Raw genomic sequence first — 25000 nt, 5'->3', positions numbered from 1 at the left:
ACTGCGCCCCGCCTAGGGTACGCACTGTTGACGTCTCCATGGAAACTGTGGCCTCCGCATGGGTGCATGACGCTGCCTCGTCCTACCAGGGTCAGGGTGAGGTTATTAACATTATTAAAGTCACTCCGATTAGGGTTTACACAGTTTAGGGCAATTGGTCTCATTAAGTTTGAAATCACCTCACGCTACTGGAAGCTAATCCTGTTAATATTGAAACAGAGCTCAGCCTGCAGGCACCAAGCACCTTGTGCTACAGCTCAGAGGGGCTTCACCTCTCTCTCTGTCTGTTGGTCTGTCTAATCACCTGTGTGTTTTACAGAGAACCAGCATCTTTCATCCTATGGGGGTCTGTGTCCTCAACCAGAAGCAACCATTAAGCTCTCGCCTCACCTGCACAGGAACAAACAGGTATGAAGATGCAATGTCTGACTCCCCTTTAACTCCAGAAAATGGTCCAGTCCTACACCCCTTTACATCCAGAACATGGTCCAGTCTTTCGCCCCGTACCTCATGACATGGTCCAGTCCTATACCCCTTTACATCCAGAACATTGTCCATTCCTACACCTCCATACCTCCAGACAGGGTCCAGTCCAACCCCCCTATACCTCCAGACATGGTCCAGTCCCACACCTCCATGGCTCCAGACATGGCCCAGTCCAACACCACTATCCCTCCAGACAGGGTCCAGTCCTACACCTCCATAGCTCCAGACAGGGTCAAGTCCAACACCACTATCCCTCCAGACAGGGTCCAGTCCAACACCCCTATACCTCCAGACATGGCCCAGTCCAACACCCCTATACCTCCAGAACATGGCCCAGTCCAAAACCGCTATACCTCCAGAACATGGCCCAGTCAGACACCCCTGTTCTCCAGACAGGGTCCTCCAGAAATGGCCCAGTCCAACACTACTATGCCTCCAGACATGGTCCAGCCCTACACCCCTTTGCATCCAGAACATGGCCCAGTGAGACACCCCTGTTCTCCAGACATGGCCCAGTCCAACACCCCTATACCCCCAGACATGGTCCATTCCTGATATCTGTATTGTCTCTCCCAGCTGCAGGACACCCTTCAACAGAGAGAGGAGGAGTTGGCCCGGCTGCAGCAGGAGAACGACAAACTGAGACACTTCCTCAGCTCCTCGTTTGTGAAGAACCTGGAGGAGAAGGTCAAGGTATGACCAAAACAAACCATTCAGACATCTTTAATAATCAATACATTTACCACAATGAATAAATGTAATAAACCCCTACATTTAAAGTAATGCCATTTTTGCCAAAAGAGTTAATCCTCTCTGACTCTCACCCTCTCTTACACAGGGCCTCAGTTCAGACCATAGGAGTAACCTTAAAAGATGTCTCCAGCAAGACCACAGAACCGACCAGAACCTCAGTTCCTGTCGGTCACACCCAGCTGCCCAGCGCATCAGCACTCGCGTTTGTCGCAATCTCTTCCCTGAGTTCTGCTCTGACCCAGGTCCCCCCAGGGAACCAAACCTAGACCTCTGGGTTCTCCAGACACTGGGCCTCAAAGACCGGGACACCATCGATCCTTCTGCCTCCCCCAACTCCTTCCGACTCAACCCGTCCTCTTCTTCCATCCGACGGCTTACTCCTCCTCATCAGCCCTCTTCCCACTTCAGTGCTCCTTCTTCCTATGAGCCTTCGGCCATCCTGCCGGACCTTTCTCAGTCCCTCTCGTCCTCATCCTGTGACTTTGTTCTGACTTCCCGTCCAGACCACCCTGACCTCACCACGTCTACCAGCCTTCAGCATTCCCATGCGGACAGTGCTAATGCTAACATTACTGCCACTCAACACCAAGATGCCTACCACCCCTGCTACTCTCCAGACCAGTGCAATGACATCACTGCTCACTATTCTGCCACGACAACAGATCACTACCACACCAACACTGCCCTCCCAGCTCCCCTGATACAGGGCCCCAAACAGCCCAATACTGCCGTCCTAGCCCCCCCCACAAAGGGCCCCAAACACCCCAACACTGCCGTCCTAGCTCCCCTCACACATGGGCTCGGCCATTCACTTGGAGCTGAGGGCATTACACCAGGCCTACCTGGGCTCGGTTCTTGGTCTGCCTCAGGTCCAGATCCTCCGACACACAGCCACCACAGCCTTCAACTCTCCCCCGTCCCCACCCAAGCTCTGACGAGCCAGACCCACACCGCCCCGATCCCACACCCAGGGGCCGTCCCTTCCTTTCAGATGCTCACGCCCCCTCCCACGCCTCGCAAAGACGTGGTGTTCAGAGGGTCCCTCAGTCCCTCCAGCAGCTTCAAGACCCATAGCTTCCCCCAGGGACAGGCCTTCATCAGGAAGGACACACAGGGCTGCTGGAGCTTCACCTGGATCCCGAAACAGAATCCCTAGACTGGGGCTTCAGCTGGATCCCGTAACAGAATCCCTAGACTGGGGCTTCACCTGGACCCCGAAGCCGAATCCCTAGACTGGGGCTTCACCTGGATCGCGAAACAGAATCCCTAGACTGGGGCTTCACCTGGACCCCGAAATCGAATCCCTAGACTGGGGCTTCGCCTGGAACCTCAAACATGAACTCTTGACCTTGGTCTTACCTGGATTCTCAAAAAGGGGCTCTAGACTGGAGCTTCATCTGGATCGTCAAACATGAGCTCTTGACCTGAGTTTAACCTGTATCCCCACAAAGGGGTGCTACAATAGCTGCTGCTGCCATGCCCCCCTTTCGTTCCTGAAAGGGAAGCTCTGCCTGGAGCTCTGGTCACAGAAAGATTGTCCATTTGCTTAAACCTTATGAAGGACCAGGAGAGAGAGAACTAACATTTAGCTGAGGAACATTTTTGGTGCTACGTTACACACTGCACACTGTACAGTAGCACACTGCCGGTATACTCTAATGTGAGAAGGTTCCAGAGATACATGGAGCCCGTGACCTGCGACCAGGAACATTCAACCTGAAACATGCAACCTGAAACAGGCAACTAGGAACATGTGACACAGAACATGTGACCAGTTACCTGGAAAAAAAATGTAATAGCTACTTGAGATTGACCGATTGGTTCAGCTAGTTGGACTTGGTGGTTTCTTGGTTACTAGTTTCAGCTGCTGCTTACCAGCGGCCTTAACTTGTTGGATGCTAGTTAGCTAGTTGTACCTGCTACTTAACTGGTTAACGATGTAGACGTTTTTGTACTATCATATGCGATGGTTTGGTGAGGAGATATTAAAGATTTTAAATAATGCTTTATGACTCTGTGTGTGTATGTGTGTGTGTGTGTGTGTGTGTGTGTGTGTGCGTGTGTACACGTGAGTTTTGGAAACTTGATTTGTTGTGGTGTGTGTTTGTTTGTGAAGTCCTGCCTTGCAGCTGTCACTTAGCAACTAGTGTGCCATACCGCCATGCCAGGTGACCTGCAGAGTGTTAGGCCTGTTACCATGGCTACTGGGTCCATGTGACCCGTGATCCGACGGCACCGCTCCATTCATTCTTCTCACAGTCACATGATCACTGTAGCTGACACCTGATTGGCTGTCCTGTTTGAATAGTGAGAACATAGAGGCAAGGGTCAAAGGTTATGGAACGGAACCCGTCGAGTTGTATTCCTAGTGAAGCTCAGTAGGTAGAGCAAGGCACTAACACTGCAGGGTACAGGTGCTATTCCCCGTGTAGCTCAGTAGGTAGAGCAAGGCACTAACACTGCAGGGTACAGGTGCTATTCCCTGTGTAGCTCAGTAGGTAGAGCAAGGCACTAACACTGCAGGGTTATGGGTGCTATTCCCTGTGTAGTCGGAAAGTGCAGGATACGACATAGTTCACTTCATCCACAATTTCTCTCCCACCCCTTCCTTGTGTCCCCCCCCTCTCATCTCCTCCCCCTTTACCCTCCCCTCCCCTCTCCTCCCCTCTCCTACCCCACTCCGCTCTCCTCCCCTCCCCTCTCCTCCCCTCTCCTCCCCTCTCCTCTCCTCCTCCTCCTCTTCTCCTCTTATCTTCTCCGGAACAAAGGTGCTCCACCCCTGAGGTCCTCCCCAGAGGAGGAGGAGGAGGAGGGCTGGAGGTGGAGGAGAGGCTCTCCTGGGGCCCCATTGGGTTCCCGTCCCCTGGCCGGGGTCCCCGGGGCCCCCTGGGAGCCTCGGGAAAGTTGAGGGGGAGAGTCGGCCGCGGAGGCGGAGAGCCGGTGGTCTATCCTTAATGACACGGTAGGGCCCCCCGCAGATGTCCGCCAGATTGAGGTTTTTCAGGGCAGGGAGAGCGGCTCCTCTGTTCTGCTCTGTGGTGGGGCTGGTGTGGGCCAGGGAGAGGGTCATTAGAGGCACTGAAACACAATCCTCCGCCAGCCGTCTGAGGGAACAGCCTCGCTCAGCCTTCTCGCAGCTCCGGGAACAGCTTGAGTCTTAACAAGTCGGATAATCACTCCGAACGCAGCTAAACACCCACCCACCTCCTCTCCTAACCACGCAGTACCCTGCCCTCCCTGTCTCTACTGGGATCTCCTGTCACGCTGCTTCTACTGGTATCTCCTGGTATCTCCTGTCTCGCTGTTTCTACTGGTCTCTCCCGTCTCGCAGTTTCTACTGGTCTGTCCCGTCTCGCAGTTTCTAATGGTCTCTCCTCTAATCGTTGTTTCTTCTTGTCTCTACTGTCAAGCTGTTTCTACTGGTATCTCCTGTCTTGCTGTTTCTACTGGTCTCTCCTGTCTAAGTGAGTGGGTCAGCTTAGCTCAGGAGGTATAGCAGTTGTCTTGTAACTGAAAGGTGGCTAGTTCGATCCCCTGCTCCTCCTAGCTGAGTGTTGATGTGTCCCTGAGCAAGACACTTAACTCTAACTGCTCCTGACGAGCTGGCTGTCGCCTTGCACGGTCGACTCTGCCATCGGTGTGTCAATGTATAAACCGATGTAAGTCGCTGTGGATAAAAGCGTCTGCTAATTGCCCTAATTGTTCCTACCGGTATCACCTTTCTCGCTGTATCTACCGGTATCTCCTGTCTCATTGTTTCAACTGGTATCTCCTGTCTCGCTGTTTCTCCTGGTCTATCCCATCACACTGTTTCTTCTGGTGTCTCCTGTATCTACTGGTCTCTCCTGTATCCACTGTTTCTACTGGCCTCTCCTTTCTCGCTGTTTCTACTGGTCTCTCCTGTCTAAGTGAGTGTGTCAGCTTAGCTCAGGAGGTATAGCAGTTTTCTTGTAACCGAAAGGTGTCTCCTGTTTCCACTGTTTCTACTTGCCTCTACTGTATCCACTGTTCCTATTGTCCCTCCCAGTCCCTGCTGCCGCCGCTACTGTTACTGTATCTACTCTCTTAACTGTCTTTACTGTTTCTACTGCTCTCTTCTGGTCTTTGCTATCTGTCCTTGTCTCCATTTCTCTGCTGCTGCTATCTACTGGTCTCTTCTGGTCTGCAGATAGCATCAGATACAATATAAAACGTGATTATATTAAAGATAGATGTGTGTACGTGTGTGTGTGTGTGTGTGTGTGTGTGTGTGTGTGTGTGTGTGTGTGTGTGTGTGTGTGTGTGTGTGTAGGGTTATCAGAGCAGTAGAAGGTACTCATCTCTCTGTATGAATGTGTGTGTACGTGTGTGTGTGTGTGTGTGTGTGTGTGTGTGTGTGTGTGTGTGTGTATAGGGTTATCAGAGCAGTAGAAGGTACTCATCTCTCTGTATGAATGCCACAACGGATGGCCTTCACTGTTCCCTCACTCTACCTACTGAGCCACACAGGACATTGAACCCCTCACCCAGAAGTGTGCACGTCTATTATGTTTCGGTGACTATGCTCTACCTACTGAGTGTTGCTGACGTGCTAGTGGCGTGATGCTGGCGTGTGTGGAATGTAATTCAACCTTCTCCATAACACACGCTCGCGCAAACACACACACACACACACACACACACACACACACACACACACACACACACACACACACACACACACACACACACTCTCTCTCACACACACACACACACACACACACACACACACACACACACACACACACACACACACACACACACACACACACACACACACACACACACACACACACACACACACACACACACTAACACCGGTGACCGACCTAATCCCTATAATCAGCGACAGGTCAAACCTGTTGGTGATCAGAGCATCTTGGATTACAGATAAACTGTTATATGTGACATCAGCTTCATGCAACCCAACCACACACTCATGCACCCCCACACACCATACACACAGACACACACGCATGCACACACACACATGCTTATTTTAGCAGCCGCCCAGAAACAGAGCTAGAAACATATTTGATCATTGTTATCTAATCCAATTTTTCCTTTGTCTATTCACCACTAATGGATATCCAACTTCTACCGTTGATGTTTGGGTTTCACTCCGTGTTGGTCGGTGAAATGGTAGAGGCCCCCCACAAACACATTTCTGACTGGGAAGGCAGCGAGGCATATTGTTCCAGAACAATTCTACGGTATGAATGACACGTGGTCTATTCAAAACCTACACAATGCAGAGGGAATCGTTTCTTTAGCTAAATCTGCTGGGCTATGCTTGCTTCAATGTGCTCAACATGAGACCAGCTAATAATCACAAACATATTCACTTGTTGACGGTAGATGGCTGAGCATTATGGATATACGTAATATACTGTGGGAGATGTATTTGAGGTTATCTTTTCATCTTTACATTTAAAACATTATATGGTCGTAAGATAATTAGACACCATTCACGAGAATAGTGCTCATCATGTCTTATAGGGGACTAATTCACATTTAGCATGTTTAGGTGACTTATTCACATTTAGCATGTTTAGGTGACTAATTCACTTTTAGCATGTTTAGGTGACTATTTCACATTTATCATGTTTGGGTGAAAAAATCACCTATATCATGTTTAGGATACTAAATCACATCTAACATGTTTTGGTCACTAGATCACCTATACCATGTTTGGTGTCTAGATCACCTATATCATGTTTTGTGACTAGATCACCCATATCTCATTTAGGATACTAAATCACTTCTATCATGTTTCGGTGACTAGATCATCTATATCATGTTTGGTGACTAGATCACCCATATCATGTTTAGGATACTAAATCACTTCTATCATGTTTCGGTGACTAGCTCACCTATATCATGTTTGGTGACTAAATCACATATATCATGTTTAGGGGACCAGGTCACATTTATCATGTTAGGTGTACTAAGTCTCTCGTATTATGACTGTTTAGAGTACAAAACTGGACCATATATCTACAGAGTTATAACATATTTATAAGCAGTAAGACCTTATATATAGACAGAGTTAGACCTTATATATAGACAGTTAGACCATATATATAGTCTGTTAGACCTTATATATCGTCTGTTAGACCATATATATAGACAGTTAGAACTTAGACCATTAGACATTATATATAGACAGCTAGATCTTATATATAGTCTGTTAGACCATATATACAGTCAGTTAGACCTTATATACAGACAGTTAGACCTTATTTATAGACAGTTAGACCTTATTTATAGACAGTTAGACCTTATATATAGACAGTTAGACCTTATTTGTAGACAGTTAGACCTTATATGTAGACAGTTAGACCTTATCTATAGACAGTTAGACCTTATATATAGACAGTTAGACCTTATATATAGACAGTTAGACCTTATTTATAGACAGTTAGACCTACAGAGGCAGTGGTTATGTTATTTGCAGGGGGGGGCTGGACAGCAGGAAGTGGTCAGGTGTACTGTGAAACTGGAAGACTTCCTGTGAGGGGGGGGGGGGGGGGGGGGGGGGGGGGTTCCAGGGGCACAGGTGTGTGGAACAGGAGCTCCACACGCCTCCAGACAGAATCAAGCACCCTTACATGAACAATGAGGAGAACATTCCAGCCTCTATACTCCTTGTTCCCTCGTACCTCATTGTTTTACTCCCTCTCTCTCTCCAAATCTCTCTCTTCTCTCTCCCGCCCTCTATTCTCCCCCCCTCTCCTTCCCTGTCTCTCACCTTCCCTGTCTCTCTCTTCTCCCTCCCTCTTTCTACTCTTTCTCTCCCTCACTCTACACTCTTCGTCTCCTTCTCTCCCTCTTCTCTCTCCCTCTTCTCTCTCCCTCTACTCTCTTTTTATCTCCTCTCTCTCCTCTCTCTCTTTTCTCTCTATTCTCTCTCCCTCACTCTTCTCTTGCTCTACTATCTCTCTCTCCCTCCCTTGCTTTACTCTCTCTGCCTCTCTCACTTCACTCTCTCTTTCTCTCTACTCTCCCTATCATTCTCTCTCTCCCTCTCTTGTGATGGGGATATACTGAATGGCTTTTAAAAGGGGAGGTTTTCGCGTTGGCGTATATATAATCATCTAATTATCTCTATTGGTGCTCTATAATAATGAATTTCGTTTTGTGCTGCTTCTTGTGTATGTTTGCGACAGTATTTTATTAACACGTGTGCTGAGAACCCATCAGAGTGAAGGACACTTTAATATGATACAATTAATCAATCAAAACTATGGTTAGCGCGAGAGCGAGGAGTTCCCTCGCTCTACCTGGTTAACCCTGCTCAACCTGCTAGCGGAGGTCCCAGGAATTATACCTGCTAGTAGGCTTAACACTGACCCCTAGTGGAGGTCCTAGGTGTTAAACCTGCTAGTAGGTAAACACTGACCCCTAGTGGCGGTCATGGAGGTACACCTGCTATTAGTTAAACACTGACCCCTAATTGCGGTCCTAGGAGTTTATTCCTGCCAGTAGTTTAACACTGATCCCTAGTGGTGGTCCTAGGAGTTACAACTGCTGGTAGGTAACCACTGAACCCTAGCGGCGGTCCTAGGTAACTCAGACCTTTACTTGTATTAAAGGTTAGGTAAATTTCCGTTGTGACAAAAAAACCGACCCATTAGATTCCATTGGGCAGGTGTGGGGGGCGTGGTCAGATAATGTTTTGTGGAGTAGCTTACAGCTGTAGATAATGTTATGAGGGGTAGTTTATAGCTCTAGATATTGTTACTTGAGGCAGTTTACAGCTGTAGATAATGGTTCGTGGGGTAGTTTACAGCTGTAGCAAATGTAGCCGACCGGTACTGCGAGTTAACCGTTATCTGGGATTGAACATTGTTGGAAACAAAATTAATTTAACACTCGTCTAGTAGTCGTTTTTAGATATTTTAATGCAGACATACATATCATTGTTTAAATTAAGAGATATTTAGAGAAATAGATATACAGAACCGCAGATGGGAAGTAAATGAACTTCTTGACCTGAGGGCTTGTCTCGCCAGTCTCTGCAATAAGGATCTTGCTGGTTTTATTAGGTGGTACCTTCTCACAATATCAAACCGACAATTCAGTGGGCAGCATCTGTCTGCTGTTATGTGTCCTTGGATCCTGATTGGTTGACGGTGGTTGGGAGGCGGAGTCTGCGTCTCGAGGCGGATCCCCTTCACATGTGGGGTCTAGGCTGGGAACCCGATCGGACTCGCGGGTTTGCTCCGGACGCTCTGACTCCAAAGGGAGCTCCGCCCCTGCGGGAGCCTGCCTCGGACCAGTTAACCCAACGCACCCCGGGCCCCCAGCGCCCCTCACACCCTCGCCGCTGGGGGGAGCCCCTCGGCAGCTCTGATTGGCTGAAAGCGGTCCGGGTTTGGACTTGTGATTGGTGGTTCTGGCCGTGTGGGTGTGGCCGGTGCGCTGGACTCGCTGCAGCACCAGCGAGGCCAGGTCCGAGTGAGAGGAGGTGCTGTCTACCATTCTGCGGCCCAGTGCCAGGGGCCTCACCGGCATGGCAAGCCTCAGACGCTTCCAAAACCTGGAGCCGGCTAGCTCTGAGCGGGCTCCGCGCCACACCAGGGTGCTGGCCGCGGCCCGCCGGAGCTCAGCGGCCTCAGGGCAGCTGGTTCTGCTGGGAGGGTGCCGCAAGACGGCGATGATGGTCGCCTGCCTGGTCTGCTGGAGGGTCTGCTGGAGGGTCTGCCTGAGGGACTGGAGGTGGTGCAGCTGGCCCAGCTGAAGGGCAGGAAGGTTGTTCTGCTGGAGGCTCTGGAGGTGGTTCTGCTGGAGGCTCTGGAGGTGGTTCTGCTGGAGGCTCTGGAGGTGGTTCTGCTGGAGGCTCTGGAGGTGGTTATGCTGAAGGCCCTGGAGGTAGTTCTGCTGGAGGCTCTGGAGGTGGTTCTGCTGGAGGCTCTGGAGGTGGTTCTGTTGGAGGCTCTGGAGGTGGTTCTGCTGGAGGCTCGGGTGTTGTTGCTGCAGCAGGCTCTGGTGGTGGTGGTGCTGGAAGCTGTGGAGGTTGTTCTGCTGGAGACTTAGGAAGTGGTTCTGCTGTAGGCTCTGGAGGTGGTTCTGCTGGAGGCTCTGGAAGTGGTTCTGCTGTAGGCTCTGGAGGTGGTTCTGCTGGTTCTGCTGGAAGCTCTGGAGTTGGTTCTGTGGGAGGCTCGGGAGGTAGTTCTGTGGGAGGCTCGGGAGGTAGTTCTGTGGGAGGCTCTGGAGGTGGTTCTGCTGGAGGAGGTGCTGCTGTATTGGCTGGAGGGTCTGGGGGTTCTGGTGGAGGAACAGGGCCAGCCGGGCTTCCAGGAGGCTGAAGCTCTTGTCCTTCAGGTATTGTGGACTGAGGACTAGCAACAGGCGCCGACTACGCTGCATCGAGTGCAGGATCGCTTCAGACACGTCTAGAGGACACAAAACACACACTAGCTACATACCAACTACATATTACATACGAACATCATTACAACCAACATACTCACTCCATATTACATACTACTAACCTTCTAACTACATGCTACACCATACTACATACTAAAAACATATTAACAAAATACTACATGCTAACAACATATTAACAAAATACTACACTAATATGTAGTACTTACAACATAATTCATACTAAAAACCTCCTTACATAATCTTGTATGAGAAGCAGAAAGAAATGAGTCCAGCAGGGTATAGCAAAATAAGATGTATTTGGAAGAATGGACAACGTAAATTACATCAAAAAATATAATTTGAAGCAAACATATATTCAAAAATAGCATGATAATACTACACAATTCTCTTAGCCGGAGCCTTTCGAATAAATTATGCATGCTTCAAGACAAAAACCTCAGATAGCAGCAGTGGGTTTTGTTCATTTACCTCTGGGGTCTCTCTGGTTTGGCCATCCAGTACTAGATAATTGGTACTGGGTACCGCTACTAGCTTCGAAGCAGTACTGGGTACCGGTACTGAATGAACCAACCCTGGGGTAACTCCCCTGCCATCATACCACATGTGTCAAAGAGCGCCTCACTCTAGAAGAGGTGAATGTGTTTCCCACCTTCAGTTTAAAACATGCTTGTTGTATAAAAAATATATTTCAAGAATTGCTGGATAAAAACATATAACGGCTTGGCTCACAGAGAAGACATATTCTTCTACGTTAACTCCATAAAAATACATTTACATTAAACGGAAGTCATCGCACCATCATTGATGGAGTCCACTATTCAAGTGGATGTAAATGTCGTTTGGTGCATGATGTGTTTAGTACTAGAACACTCTAAGCTTATTACTCAGCTCAATACTCGGCTCAATACTCATCTCAATACTCATCTCGAAACTCATCTCAATACTCAATCTATATAAAATATATACAACAGGAGGTTTGATGGCACAGGACAAGTTGAATGTGATGATGTCATGGTGGGGGTGCTCCAGCTGTGAGGGGAGGTGAACGTGTTGACGTCATGGTGGGGGGGGCTCCAGCTGTGAGGGGAGGTGAACGTGTTGACGTCATGGTGAGGGGGCTCCAGCTGTGAGGGGAGGTGAACGTGTTGACGTCATGGTGAGGGTGCTCCAGCTGTGAGGGGAGGTGAACGTGTTGACGTCATGGTGGGGGGGCTCCAGCTGTGAGGGGAGGTGAACGTGTTGACGTCATGGTGAGGGGGCTCCAGCTGTGAGGGGAGGTGAACGTGTTGACGTCATGGTGAGGGGGCTCCAGCTGTGAGGGGAGGTGAACGTCATGACGTCATGGTGAGGGGGGGGGGGGCTACAGCTTCCCTCCACTGTACTGAGCCTTGTGGACAGCCAGCCCCCCGGGGCTGAGCAGACCGGTCTGGGAGCTGGTGCTACTCTGGCTCTGATAGGTCCTGACAGTCCCCAGCTCAGAGTCCTTTCTCCTCTGCAGGGGTAGCTCCAGACGCAGACGCTTCCAGAAGCGGGAGGTGAGCTCCTTGGACTTGTCCCCCTTCCAGCGTAGCACGGCCAGCACCCCCCGAGCACGCCGCAGCTCCCCCACCCAGGCCTGCCCCTTCAGGGGCCGGTACTGCACCAGGATGACCCGCAGGTGTCCCCCCAGCGCCATGTGGTCGAGTCCGGCCTTGAGCTCCAGCAGGGCCTGGGTCCCCCGCGAGGCGAAGCCCGGGCTCAGCACCACCAGCAGGCGACGACTGCGACCCACAAAGCTCAGCGTCTCATCGGTGATGGCTGGGGGGAGAGGCATGGAGGGAGGGAGGGAGGGAGGGAGGGAGGGAGGGAGGGAGGGATGGGTGAATAAACTGAACGATGGATGAATAAACTGATGAATGCATGGGGGAATATAATGGATGGATAAACTGAGGAATATTATGGAGGGATGGCTAAACTAAAAGATGGAGGGATAAACTGATAGAGGGACATAAAGGATGGATAAACTGATGGAGGGATATGATGGACGGATGGATGGATGGTGTACTCATGAATGGGGTGTGTTTTCTGATTTTAGTTCCTCAGCGGTAGTGCCACTATTAGCAGCAGTAGTATAACTAGTACTAGTGGTTCTAGGACTACTAGGACGAGTTGTGGTAATCAGCAGTACTTACTCCCGCCTGGAAGGCTGTCGCGGTCGAAGATGCAGACCGAGTAGCCCAGGTGATTCTCCAGGACGTGGCGCAGCGTGCTCACAGCAAACTGCTCCTCCTCGCCGTCACGCACATACGAGATGTACACGTCAAACTCCTTCTCATCTACACACGCACACACATATGCACATATACACGCGCACACACACACACACACACACACACACACACACACACACACACACACACACACACACACACACACACACACACACACACACACACACACCTTTAATTTAAGAAATGCTTTACTCTGTCTTCTGCTGGTTCTACTGGGAGCTGCCCAGTAGAACCATAGTCTGCTTCTATAGTATATTATATTATCAAGTATATTATCAATGTCAATATTCACTAATTTAGATACAAAAGCACCAGGCCCAGTTCAACCAGTCTGGTACTGGTTCTACTTAGGGCTGTACTGTATGGACTAAAAAGTATATCACGGTATGATTTGAGGCAAGACGGTAACGGTATTATATTGAGGTATGTTAATTGTATCTTCTAATTTCGATATTATTGCTTCTGAAGGGGAAAAATACTGGTTGTTAGGCAGCAAAAAAAGTTACTTCCATCTCTGAAATACACAAATATTGATAGCATGGATTTCTGTCTGCATTTGCTCGCAGACCGTGCCATATTACTTTTGCATCTCAATTTGGCAAGTGGAAGTGCGTGCGGGCAGGTAACGCGTACCTGGGATCGAGTGTTTTGAGCATCTCTTTAAAGCCCTTTCTATCAACATTTTGAAAGGGAACCGTGTCCATACCCAGGTAAACAGTGACGGCATTTGTTACTCTCTTTTTTGTCTGGGGCTGGCTTTGGAAAATGTCTGCAGAAGCGATGTCTGAGATGCAGAGGCAGCTTCACGCTACCAGTGTCTGTCTCGTACGGTGTGGAATGAGATTTTGTGACGGGACAATTGCGCAAGCACGCAGGCGCGCAGCATTCATGCTTGCGCAATTGCATACTGTGTGAGAAGGAAGTATCGCGGTCAAATCTGTCCCTGGGAAAATAAACGTTGCGCCGAATTGAAAAAGGAACTATGTTTCGTTACCATATTTTCAGGACTTGCACGTAACTTTACTTTACTTACACACAAGTTTACACAACACTGTCTAACGGTCACACCGGTCTCACGCTAACGTCAAAATTCATACCGTAGCGCAAATTCACACCGGTGTACTTTTTACACAGTTTATACCCCTAGTTCAACTGGGAGACTTGAATCTAGATACAATTGAAAATTAAAAGAGAAAGCAGTGTTAGTATCTAGATATGTTTCCTGTGTAAACAGGGCATGTGACATACTGATTGTATATCGATAGAGGTGAGGAGTCCCCCAAAGAGCACTCGCTCTTCAACCACGGCACGCCTGACCTTCCAATAGGAACAGTCTTTTAAGTCAAATGTCCGGAGTCACATGTACCTGTGTAGCGCTCGTCTGTTCCAAACCAGGAACGGTAGAGCAGCAGGAGTTCCAGCCAGAACACGTGGTAGACCAGGAAGAGGACCAGCATCAGCAGCAGAGTGCCCCCCAGACCACAACCCAGCTCTACCGAGGGGGAGTAGGCTGCGGCACAGACATACAGGCAGATAGATAGGTAGGCACACACACAGGTACACAGAGATACACAGGCAGACAGTTAGGCACACACACACACACACACACACACACACACACACACACACACACACACACACACACACACACACACACACACACACACACACACACACACAGACACACAGGTAGAGAGCAACACAGGTAGAGAGACAGACACATAGGTAGACAGACACACAGGTAGAGGGACAGACAGGTAGAGAGACAGAAACATAGGTAGAGGGACAGACAGGTAGGAACACAGAGAGATACCCAGGTAGACAGACACACAGGTAGAGAGACACACAGGTACAGAGAGAGACAGGTAGAGTCAGACAGGGAGACTAGGTTAGCCATGAGTGATGATTAAGAGGTGTTTCCATGGTGACGTGACTCACCCTCCTCTTGGAGCTGGGCTCTCTTGGTGGAGAACCCCTTGTTGTTCTTGACAGAGCAGTTGAACTCTGTCATCAGGTCCTCTCTCTGCAACTCCGTCAACAGCAGCTCTCTCACCACCGTCTGATCCCCATAGGTCACCTCCTCTACCCGACTGAACACATAGCAACACAGTCTTCAGCCGGCTGTACTGGGAGCTGCCCAGTACAACAGGTCTGCTACTGGTTCTACTGGTAGTTACTCACCGGTTGGTCTCGGAGAAGCGGGTGTGGGTCAGCGAGTCCAGGGTTTTCCCGTCCACGGTCCACCAGATGGCCTGGGGACTGTTCTCCAGGAAGGGGAAGGTCACCCGGCACACCAGCTTGGCCTCCCGCCCTGGCCCACACAAGCACACATAAAGCCTCAACTCAGGCCCACACAACCACACATAGAGCCTCACCTCAGGCCCACACAACCACACATAAAGCCTCACCTCAAGCCTACACAACCCCAAATAAAGCCTCAACTCAAGCCCATACAACCATACATATAACCTCACCTCAAGCCTAAACCATACATAAAGCCTCACCTCAAGCCTTAACCAAACATAAAGCCTCACCTCAAGCCTAAACCATACATAAAGCCTCACCTCAAGCCTTAACCACACAAATAGCCTCACCTCAAGCCTTAACCACACATATAGCCTCACCTCAAGCCTTAACCATACATAAAGCCTCACCTCAAGCCTTAACCATACATAAAGCCTCACCTCAAGCCTTAACCATACATAAAGCCTCACTTCAAGCCTTAAACATAGTTAAAGCCTCACCTCAAGCCTTAACCATACATAAAGCCTCACCCCCACCGTAAGCCAAAAAACTAGTCCTGTACTAGGGATGCACCGAAATGAAAATTCTTGGCCGAAAGCTGCAAAACGAATACCGAATGTGGCATTTGCTGTTTTTCATTAATTTTGCTTTAATTTTTCACCTTTGCATAAATCAAACAATTACATGTCCTTTGTAAACTTTTTTGATACAAATTTGATACAAAATATTTATTTAATACTGAACGTTTTCTAACATTCCAGCAGACCTTATAGCAAGAATTCAAGAACAATGTACCTTTAAATAAATGAGTAAAACATTTTTTTTTTGTTCGGTGTAGTTTGTTCGGTGTATTTTTTTCAGCCGAAAATTATGTTTTGGGCCATTTTCGGCCAAACATTTTCGGTGGCCGAATATTCGGTTCATCCCTATCCTGTACAGCTGGTATGGTACTATTGGTCTAGTATGAATCTATGTGCTGATACTTTTGTTCTAATACCACTGTTCTAATTCGACTGGTCTACTACCACTGGTTTAATACCACTGGTTTAATACCACTGGTCTAATACCACTGGTCTAATACCACTGGTCTAGTACGACTGGTCTGTTCCAATCCTACTACCTTAGTACTTCCTAAGCAGCCTCTAATGTAATCACGATAGATAGATAGATAGATGTATACTTTATGGATCCCCAGGGGAAATTTAAAAAATCAACACTCTATTCCAACAACAACCAGATGCTCTATCACCAGGACAACGAAGCCCTCCACTGCGCCCCGGTACCCTGGTGCTGATGCTGTGATCTCCACGGTTACTCACCCAGTCTGACGTGGAACTTGCGTTCTTTGTTTGGGATCAGAATGACCGGCACCTTGGAAGTAAAACTGGGGGCTGAGGACAAACAAAACCTGTTGGTAGTAGTACTAGTAGCACAAGTATGTCTAGCGGTAGTAATAATTCTAGTCTTAGGCCTAAAAAAAAAAAAGTTTGGTTCCTGTTGGTTGTCAGTTGAGGTCATGGGTAGGTAGGGAATTTATTTTATTTTTTTATTTTATTTTTTCCAGCGGCAGCGAATGATAGGTAGGTTGTTTTCATTTAAAAACGAGAAAATTCGCTCATCCTTGTACAGAATAATTTTTTTTATAAAGCATAACATAACCAGTAGTGTTGGTAGGGGGATCTTCTCTTACAGACAGCGGTGACGTTGAGGGACCTGGTGAACTTGAGTGGGAGGCTTTTGCGGGTGTAGCTAACCCGGCAGTAGTACAGGCCCTCGTACATCAGCCCCATCTGGTGCACAAACAGTTTGTCCCCCTTCACCTCGCGATGGTGGTCCCAGAACGGGTACTTGGTGCAGTTCTGCGGGTCAGGAAACACGTGGCGGTCAAATCACAGGGACTAGAGAGTCTTCTTTGATTAGGTTTGGCGGGTTCTTGAGGGTCTTACATGGTACCAGGTGACGGAGGGGGCACTGTCGGCCATCTTGGCGGCGTGCTCGAGGCCCGGGCAACTCAGTGTCTTCCCCTCCTGGACCGGTATTGGCACCGTAAGTGGCACCATGGCAACCAGATGCGGACAGTCAGTCCCACTCGACACCACCCCTAGGGACATGGCTATCTTTGTGCAGGATGTCCTGTTCCTGTAGCAGATAGGGTAAGACAGTAAAGAGACAGGCCATTAAGGAGCAGGTAGGGGTTAAACAGTAAAGAGACAGGCCATTAAGGAGCAGGTAGGGGTTAAACAGTAAAGAGACAGGCCATTAAGGAGCAGGTAGGGGTTAGACAGTACAGAGACAGACCATTAAGGAGCAGGTAGGGGCTAAACAGTAAAGAGACAGGCCATTAAGGAACAGGTAGGGGTTAAACAGTAAAGAGACAGGCCATTAAGGAGCAGGTAGGTGTTATCACTACCTGCTACTGGTAGGAGTACCAGTATACGTACCCTAACATACAGATGCACTGTAGTATCAATACTAGCAGTACTGTTGTAGTACCAGTAGTATACGTACCGTAACGTGCAGATGTACTGTCCGGTGTCGTTTTCGTTGGCTGGTTGAAACCACAGACTTTCTCTATCCTTACTCACCCTCTGGCTACACAACAGACACACAATAAATACAAAATAACACACATGATGCACAATACAAACAACAGACATGTTTCTACAAGTGTACCTGTATTTGATTGGACGTTCCAGGTCCTGCTCAGGGGGGAGGTGGTACCAGAAGAGGGAGAGACCACTGCTGTGGGCGGAGCTGTAGTTGTAGAGTGAGTGGGAGAAAAGGGGACAGAACAGCCAACCAGCTTCTCCGTTTATAACACGCACCGCATCCACGCTCATCCCCCAGTCATGACAAAGGAGCTCTGATTGGAGGAGAGATAGGGAGGGGAGGAGAGGAGAGGAGGAGAAGCGACTATAACATTAACATTAACAACCTCTAACCATACCATCGTGCGTGCGTGCATGCGTGCGTGCATGCGTGCGTGTGTGTGTGCGATGGATATCTAAGGGGATTTTTGCGTTGTATGAGAACAAGTCGATACGATTTTGCAGGCAAAACGAATGACATTACGGATCTGTTGAAGTGGTTAAAGTGACGTCACTTCTGGTTTCCTGTGGAACTTTGATCCGGCTGATGTTGGACTTAGAGAGTCAGACCTACGCACACATTTAAACCGTCTAACCATCTACCTCATCTAACCATCTCTCACTGAATGTCTAAACTAACCCTCTCTCACCTTTTTCCTAAACGTATCATCTCCACACAACATATATAATTCGGACCTTCACAGTTTAAATGTGGTTGTTAGTGACAAAAGACCCAAATTTCACCAATCACAGCCCATCTGTAAGAACTGTCACAAACCTGATTGGTCGCTGGATGTAGTGATAGCAGTAGAGTGTTCACCAGCGGTGGCCGAGAGACACCAGAAGAAAATGATGAACACTGACCTAGAGAGAGAGAGAGAGAGAGAGAGAGAGAGAGAGAGAGAGAGAGAGAGAGAGAGAGAGAGAGAGAGAGAGAGATGAACACCACTCTAGACAGAGGTTCGGGTTTTGTGTGCAATGACATTTTGGATATAGCTACATGGATAAAACTGGGACAGTTTGAAACCTGCTCCATTAAACCTTCGACAGAGAGAGACCGTGGGGGAGGGTGGACTGGAGGTATTCTAATCATCGATCAGAATGTTAGCCAATGTGAAGTATGGATTCCACGTATTCAATCTGTACTGAATTTATCCATACTGAGGTTAGGAGGAGCCCTCAGATCGAGGAGGAGGGGGAAGAAGAAGAGGTGGAGGGTGCTGAAGCGTTCTGCTGAGCAGGATGGTTGTAATACCGCCCATTAGGGGAGGGGCCGCCAAGGAGAAGGTTGTCCGTAATCACCCATACGGACTTAGATACGTGAACACGTTAATAAATAACACATAAGATACGATGAACATTTTAACATATACTACTTTCACGGTTCTAGATACGGTGAATACGTTATTACACACCACTTGTACAGTTCTGGATACTGTGATTACGTTAATAAATTCTGCTATTACAGATCTAGATACGGTGATTCCATTAATTATTACCGCTATCACAGTCGTAGATACGGTGATTCCATTATTAAAAAAAGCCATTACAGTTCTTGATTCGGTGAATAACGTTACATTAATAAATACCTCGAACACTGTATTGACACTGTTATACCGTTCTAGTAAGCCGGTTTTAAAGATCAGGTTTGAGGGGTACCGGTTCTGGGTGAAGGCTGTTCCGCTGGGAGGTCCAACATGCTGTGAACCTTATGAACTGGCAGCGAGTTTTAGTCACACTCACATGCTGTAGGGCCCGGTGCCGCTTCGCTCCCGGACTGGTCTCCTTCCAGAGGCCGGCTCCTGGGGAGCCTGGATTCGGGCCAACTTCATAAGCTCAGGACACACATCTGGTCCCGTGTTATCCCCGGGTACTTGTGTCTACACACCGAGCCTGGCCCGGGACGATGTTCTCTGTGAAAGTGGTTGGGTTTGTGTTTACATGCGTCACTTGCTCGGTCATGGAAACATAGTGAACGCGGAAGGAGATCAAGATTGCTGTTGAATATCTGCGGAGTTTGATATTTATAGGAAGTTATCGTCTTTGATTCCGGTCGAGGCTCCGCCCCCCGCCATTGCACATCTGCGTGTGTGTACGTGTGTTTGCGTGCATGCGTGCGTGCGTGTGTGCATGTGTGCGTGTGAGTGTGTGTGCGTGTTTGTGTGCGTCATTGCGGCGTTTCGCTGCGAGATGACTTGTTTATGAACTATTGGAACAAAACACCGAACATAGATAGAGGTATATGTTATTATTTTTTACGTTATTTTTTTCATCCCGAAAGGAGAATGTATATACTATATATAAATTAATAAATATATCACATAAACTGTAATACGTGTGATCTAGTGGTCAAATGACACCAATAATGTAATGTAACTTATAATACAATATAACACGTACATCTAGTGGAGAAATAACTTTAACAATATAATATAATAAATATTGTAGTTTAACTTATATTCTTAGTGAATGTATTGTATTCTTTAATCAAAACATTGCCATTTATTGGTAAATAACACTAAAATAATTGGACTAGAAATATAACATGACTTGTAATATAACATTATAAATATCTAGTAGATATATATAATATAATATATCATATATATATCTAGTAGATATATATTATATAACTATAATATAATTTCACTTATACTATAACAGCAAGCAATATCTCCTGGATAAATGACTACTATAACTAATAATATAATCTATACGTAATGAAACAGGAAACAATGTGTAAAACTCTCAGTTGCTGTGTATAATGCATAGTATTCTAGACCCAGAGATACAACAATGTACAATACATTTGAAAATATAATATATAATGTAATAATATATATAATGTTTAATATTGTAGTCAAACCTAATAATAATGTTTGATATCATATATAGTGTATAATATAATCAATATGTAATATTTTAGACCATATAAAAATGGATGAGATATGTAATATATTATAATAATAATAATAATAATAATAATAATAATAATAATACATTTAATTTAGAGGCGCCTTTCAAGACACCCAAGGTCAAATTATATATAACTAATCAAATCAATAAACCTTTATGGCACACCTTCAGGATATGATCAGAGAGGAATGGGCAGTGCTCGTTGGTTTTATTTGTTGTTTATTTTCTTTGTCTTCCTGCTGCAGTTATGAAATGATTTCTCAGAAGCAACAAAAATACCACACGCGTCGCCTGATTATGACATCATCACATGGTTGGGGCGGCAGTGCTTCATGGGGTGAGGGAGGGGAGTGGCATAAGACCTCGAAACATTCTAATTGTATTGCGCTCTGCTCCTATTGGCTACTACAGATTGAGGCCTCAGACACCCTGGGGAGAAAGTAAAGTGAATATCAGGTTCCTCCCATCCCTCCCCCCTCATACGGTTCCTATTGGAAGACGATCTCAGAGGCAGTAAGACCTGGCTTTTGATTGGTTCATCCATTCGTAACTCGGTGACCAATGAAATGAAAACACATCAACTAGGGACTGATGGTCACCCTTCATGACCTCCGACCTCTCCGCCCTGACGTCTCAGAAAGACCCCAGGAAGGACGGCCCTGTCGCCACGACTACTTCCTGTTGTGTGGTTGTAGCAAGGGACCACACCTACTCTCTGGGTCTAAAACTGGGTCTAGCTCTAAAGGTCTAGCTTGGTCTAGGTCTAGAGGTCTAAAGCTTGATTTAGGTCTATTGCGGTCAACACATGATGAGCGTCCAAGTTGGGCCTTTACAATCGAGCCGGCCAGCAGTCGGGCGCTCAGCCCTTTGGGCTCATGAAGCATTCATTAGCATTGAGATTCTATATGTTTTAGAACATCAAATGAAGCAGTCATCTGATTGGACGCTCTTCAGAGTCCAGCTTGTCAGAGTTTAAGTAGTTTAAACTTTGAGCGCAGCATCAAAGTGAGGAATCCAAGCTCACCTCTTCCCTTAGGGCAGCGTCAATGCCAGGTTGGGCTAGCTCAACCGGCCATGCTGGCCATGCTGACAACGCTGAAAGCTCTTCATGCGTAGGCGCCTCAAAGTTCTAAAGTTCTTGTCTCAGTCGAAAGCTGGGTCTGTCTGAAGCTGGGTCTATGTCTAAAGCTGGGTCTGCGTCTAAAGCTTGGTCTAGCTGGGATGCTGCGTCTGTCTGAAACTGGGTCTATGTCTAAAGCTGGGTCTGTCTGAAGCTGGGTCTAGGTTTAAAGCTGGGTCTAGCTGGCCTAGCTCTAAAGCTGGGTCTAACTGGTCAGCTTTGTCAAGGTCTAGTTGGGTCTGGGTCTCAAGGTCTGGTTTAGTCTAGGTCGACAGGTTTAAAGGTCTCTCTTGGTCTAGGTCCTCATGTTTAAAGCCTAGCGTGGTCTAGGTCTCCAGGTTTTAAAGGTGTCGACTCTGGTCTAGAAGGGTGACTACTCATCATCTCCTAGTTCAACACAGTACTTACCCCCCCCGCCCCCACCATTCAGTTATATAGGCAGTGTCTGCTAACCCCCCCCCCCCCTTTTATCTGGGAACCCCGACCCCTAACCCCAATGAGAGATGATGGTGAGGGTCTATTAGTATACATATTGTACAACATCTAGTAGTGGGGGAGAAAGTGCAGTTTGGGACCTAACATGGCTTCAAGTTCTCACTCCGTCGTCATGGCGATGATGGGTGGTCTCACCAGGGCTTTTGCATAAAATGTGATCAAAGTTCTTCTTACTATCCTCAAAATAAAATTAGTTCAATTTTTTTTAAACATTTGAGCACAGGCAAGAAGAGGATTTTTTTTTCTTAATTTTTGCTTTTAATTGTGTTTTGTCGCTGACGGGTCATGGGGTGGCAGTCGTCATGGTAATGGTAGTCATGGTAACCATGGTAACATGTGTGGCTTTTGTTGTCATGGTAACAATATTGGCTGCTGTCGTCTGTGTCATCATAATGTTATAGTAATGGTAATGGCGGTGGTTGTCATGGTAATCGTGGTAATTCTGGTTGACGCTGTTGTCATGGCCATGGTGGTAAACATGGTGGTGGCGGGTGTCTTCATGGTAACGTTTCTAATGGAGGTGGCAGTGTTGTCATAGTAAACATGGAGGGGTTGTTGTCATGGTTAAGGTGGTAACCGTGGTGTTTGTCATCGTCATGGTAACCATGTGGGAACAGTGGGAACCGCGATGGCGGTTGTCGTCATGTTACAGTGGTGGTGTTTGTCATGGTCAACGGGGTAGTGATGGTCGTCACGGTAGCTGTGGTTGTCGTTATCCTCGTCATGGTAACCGCGGTGGTTGTCAACATGTCAACCGGGGTGGCGGTTGTGGTGTGCGTGTGGCGGGGGAGGTGCTGTGGGCTACGAGGCCTCCTGCCGGGTAGTGTCCACCTGCTGCAGGTCCTGTTGTCCTCCCTTCTCCCCGTCCTCCTCCTCTCCTCCCTTCTCGCCCTCCTCCATGTTCAGCTCCGAGTCCTTAAGACGGCCCTCAATCTCATGGAGAGACGGTTCCTTGTACATGCACACTACACACACACACACACACACACACACACACACACACACACACACACACACACACACACACACACACACACACACACACACACACACACACACACACACACACACACACACACACACAGTTAAATGTGGGGACTTTGTATGTTTTAAAAGTATGATCGCATACATCTATATATATATATTAGTGCTGTCAAGCGATTAAAATATTTAATCGCGATTAATCGCATTAATATCCTAGTTAACTCACGATTAATCACAATTCTTTTTTCTATGCTAAATATCCCTTGATTTCTTTGTCCCATTAATTTTTCTCATTTTAATGCTCTTATCAACATGGAGAAGTGCATCGGCTTGTCTTGCGCAAATGTTTTTTTATTGATAACAACATTGGCATACTGATCAAAAAAAAAAGCCTATAGTGCAATTAAACGATGAACATACAAACATACTGCCTTGAACATAGCAGTCTGGCTACTGCTTCTTTGTTTTGAGCCAAAGAAAAAAAATAAAAAAAACAAAGAATTGCGTTAATCGCGTGATAAAACGCCGTTAAATTGGTTTGCGTTAACGCCATTAATAACGCGTTTAACTGACAGCACTAATATATATATATATAAAAGTGTGCATGTGTGTGTGTCTGTGTGAGTGTGTGTGTGTGTGTGTGTGTGTGTGCGTGTGTGTGTGTGTGTGTGTGTGTGTGTGTGTGTGCGTGTGTGTGTGTCTGTGACTGTGTGTGTGGGTGTGTGTGTGTGTGTGTGTGTGTGTGTGTGTGTGTGTGTGTGGACCTTCGATGGGCCGTGGTACAAAGTGAGAGGAGGGTTTGGTCTTCTTCACTCGGTTCCCCTTCATGATGCCTCCGTCCTTGTTGATGCCCAGGAACCAAGCGCGCCCGGACTCATGCTGCCGGTACAGTGTGGAGGAGTAGATGACGTAGTAGTTCTCAAACACTGACTCCTTGAACTTACACTCTGCTGTGAAGATATCCTAGGAGCGAGAGAGAGAGGAATAGAGAGGGATAGAGAGGAGGAGAGAAGGAGGGAGCGATATATATTTAATTTTATAATACATTTATACAATTAATACATCTTTATTTGTACCAGATAGAGGGCCGGTTTCATCTAAAAGGGGAACTCTTTAAACCCATACCGGAATGACCAAATCATCTGGAAGTTCACATTTACAAAAAGGGTGAAAAATCCAAGGGAAAATAAAGCCTATAACGAACACATCCGTTTCATTGGAGGTCCCTTTGCTCTTGCCTGAATAAGGTTTTAACCATGCAAAGGACAAAGGGGGAGATATACTCTTAAGCCGTCCGAGTGGGGACCAGGATAAGGAAAGGCTGTGTCCTCAGGGCCGGTGGGCCGTCTCAACCACATAAGGGTCAACTCATTTCTAAACCTGAGTTGTGAAGGAGGCCTTACTGGCGGGATCCATGACACTGTATGTGTGTGTGTGTGTGTGTGTGTGTGTGTGTGTGTGTGTGTGTGTGTGTGTGTGTGTGTGTGTGTGTGTGTGTATGTCTCACCGAGGTGTACAGGTAGCCCTCTCCATTCATGGCCAGATAGAGTGCAGCCTTCACACCTTGCATAGCCACCACCCTCAGACCCACCGGGATCAGGTTGAAGAGAGCTACACAGGGACACAGGTGTAGAGACAGAGAATTAGGTAGAAAGACAGACAGGTAGAAAGGGAGACAGGTAGAGAGACAGCTAGACAGACACACACACACACACACACACAAACAGGTA

General features: G+C 47.5%; 3 protein-coding genes across 6 annotated transcripts in view; 1 reads left to right on the top strand and 2 right to left on the bottom strand.

Moving 5' to 3' along the window:
* Nucleotides 1-3237, top strand: part of gmnc (geminin coiled-coil domain containing) — a 4274-nt gene extending 1037 nt beyond the window's left edge. The window contains exons 2-5 of the mRNA XM_030337211.1: nucleotides 1-96; nucleotides 320-408; nucleotides 1063-1179; nucleotides 1325-3237. The exon at nucleotides 1-96 is cut by the window's left edge and continues 52 nt beyond it. Coding sequence (XP_030193071.1) covers nucleotides 1-96; nucleotides 320-408; nucleotides 1063-1179; nucleotides 1325-2395 — 1373 coding nt within the window. The 3' untranslated portion in view covers nucleotides 2396-3237. The remainder of the gene's footprint in view (nucleotides 97-319; nucleotides 409-1062; nucleotides 1180-1324) is intronic.
* A 7693-nt stretch (nucleotides 3238-10930) lies between these two features.
* On the bottom strand, nucleotides 10931-19800 carry il1rap (interleukin 1 receptor accessory protein). The gene is made up of 12 exons (XM_030337204.1): nucleotides 19499-19800; nucleotides 18534-18619; nucleotides 17841-18030; nucleotides 17676-17759; nucleotides 17114-17306; nucleotides 16858-17026; nucleotides 16487-16558; nucleotides 15105-15234; nucleotides 14862-15013; nucleotides 14290-14433; nucleotides 12825-12968; nucleotides 10931-12450 (listed from the first exon to the last, which is right to left on the bottom strand). The coding sequence occupies exons 1-12, from the start codon at nucleotides 19585-19587 to the stop codon at nucleotides 12014-12016; spliced, it is 1890 nt and encodes a 629-aa protein (XP_030193064.1). The 5' UTR covers nucleotides 19588-19800; the 3' UTR covers nucleotides 10931-12013.
* A 1073-nt stretch (nucleotides 19801-20873) lies between these two features.
* Nucleotides 20874-25000, bottom strand: part of LOC115528856 (fibroblast growth factor 12) — a 14902-nt gene continuing 10775 nt past the window's right edge. For all 4 annotated transcript variants that reach the window (XM_030337235.1, XM_030337233.1, XM_030337234.1 and 1 more), the window contains exons 3-5: nucleotides 24778-24881; nucleotides 24035-24233; nucleotides 20874-23251 (exon numbers count right to left, since the gene is read on the bottom strand). In XM_030337235.1, coding sequence (XP_030193095.1) covers nucleotides 23088-23251; nucleotides 24035-24233; nucleotides 24778-24881 — 467 coding nt within the window. In that variant the 3' untranslated portion in view covers nucleotides 20874-23087. The remainder of the gene's footprint in view (nucleotides 23252-24034; nucleotides 24234-24777; nucleotides 24882-25000) is intronic.

The sequence above is a fragment of the Gadus morhua genome, chromosome 16 (genome assembly GCF_902167405.1).
Source record: "Gadus morhua chromosome 16, gadMor3.0, whole genome shotgun sequence".
Classification (NCBI taxonomy): domain Eukaryota; kingdom Metazoa; phylum Chordata; class Actinopteri; order Gadiformes; family Gadidae; genus Gadus; species Gadus morhua.
The sequence above is the reverse complement of the archived record's forward strand: the minus strand, read 5'-3'. Positions and strand labels throughout refer to the sequence as shown.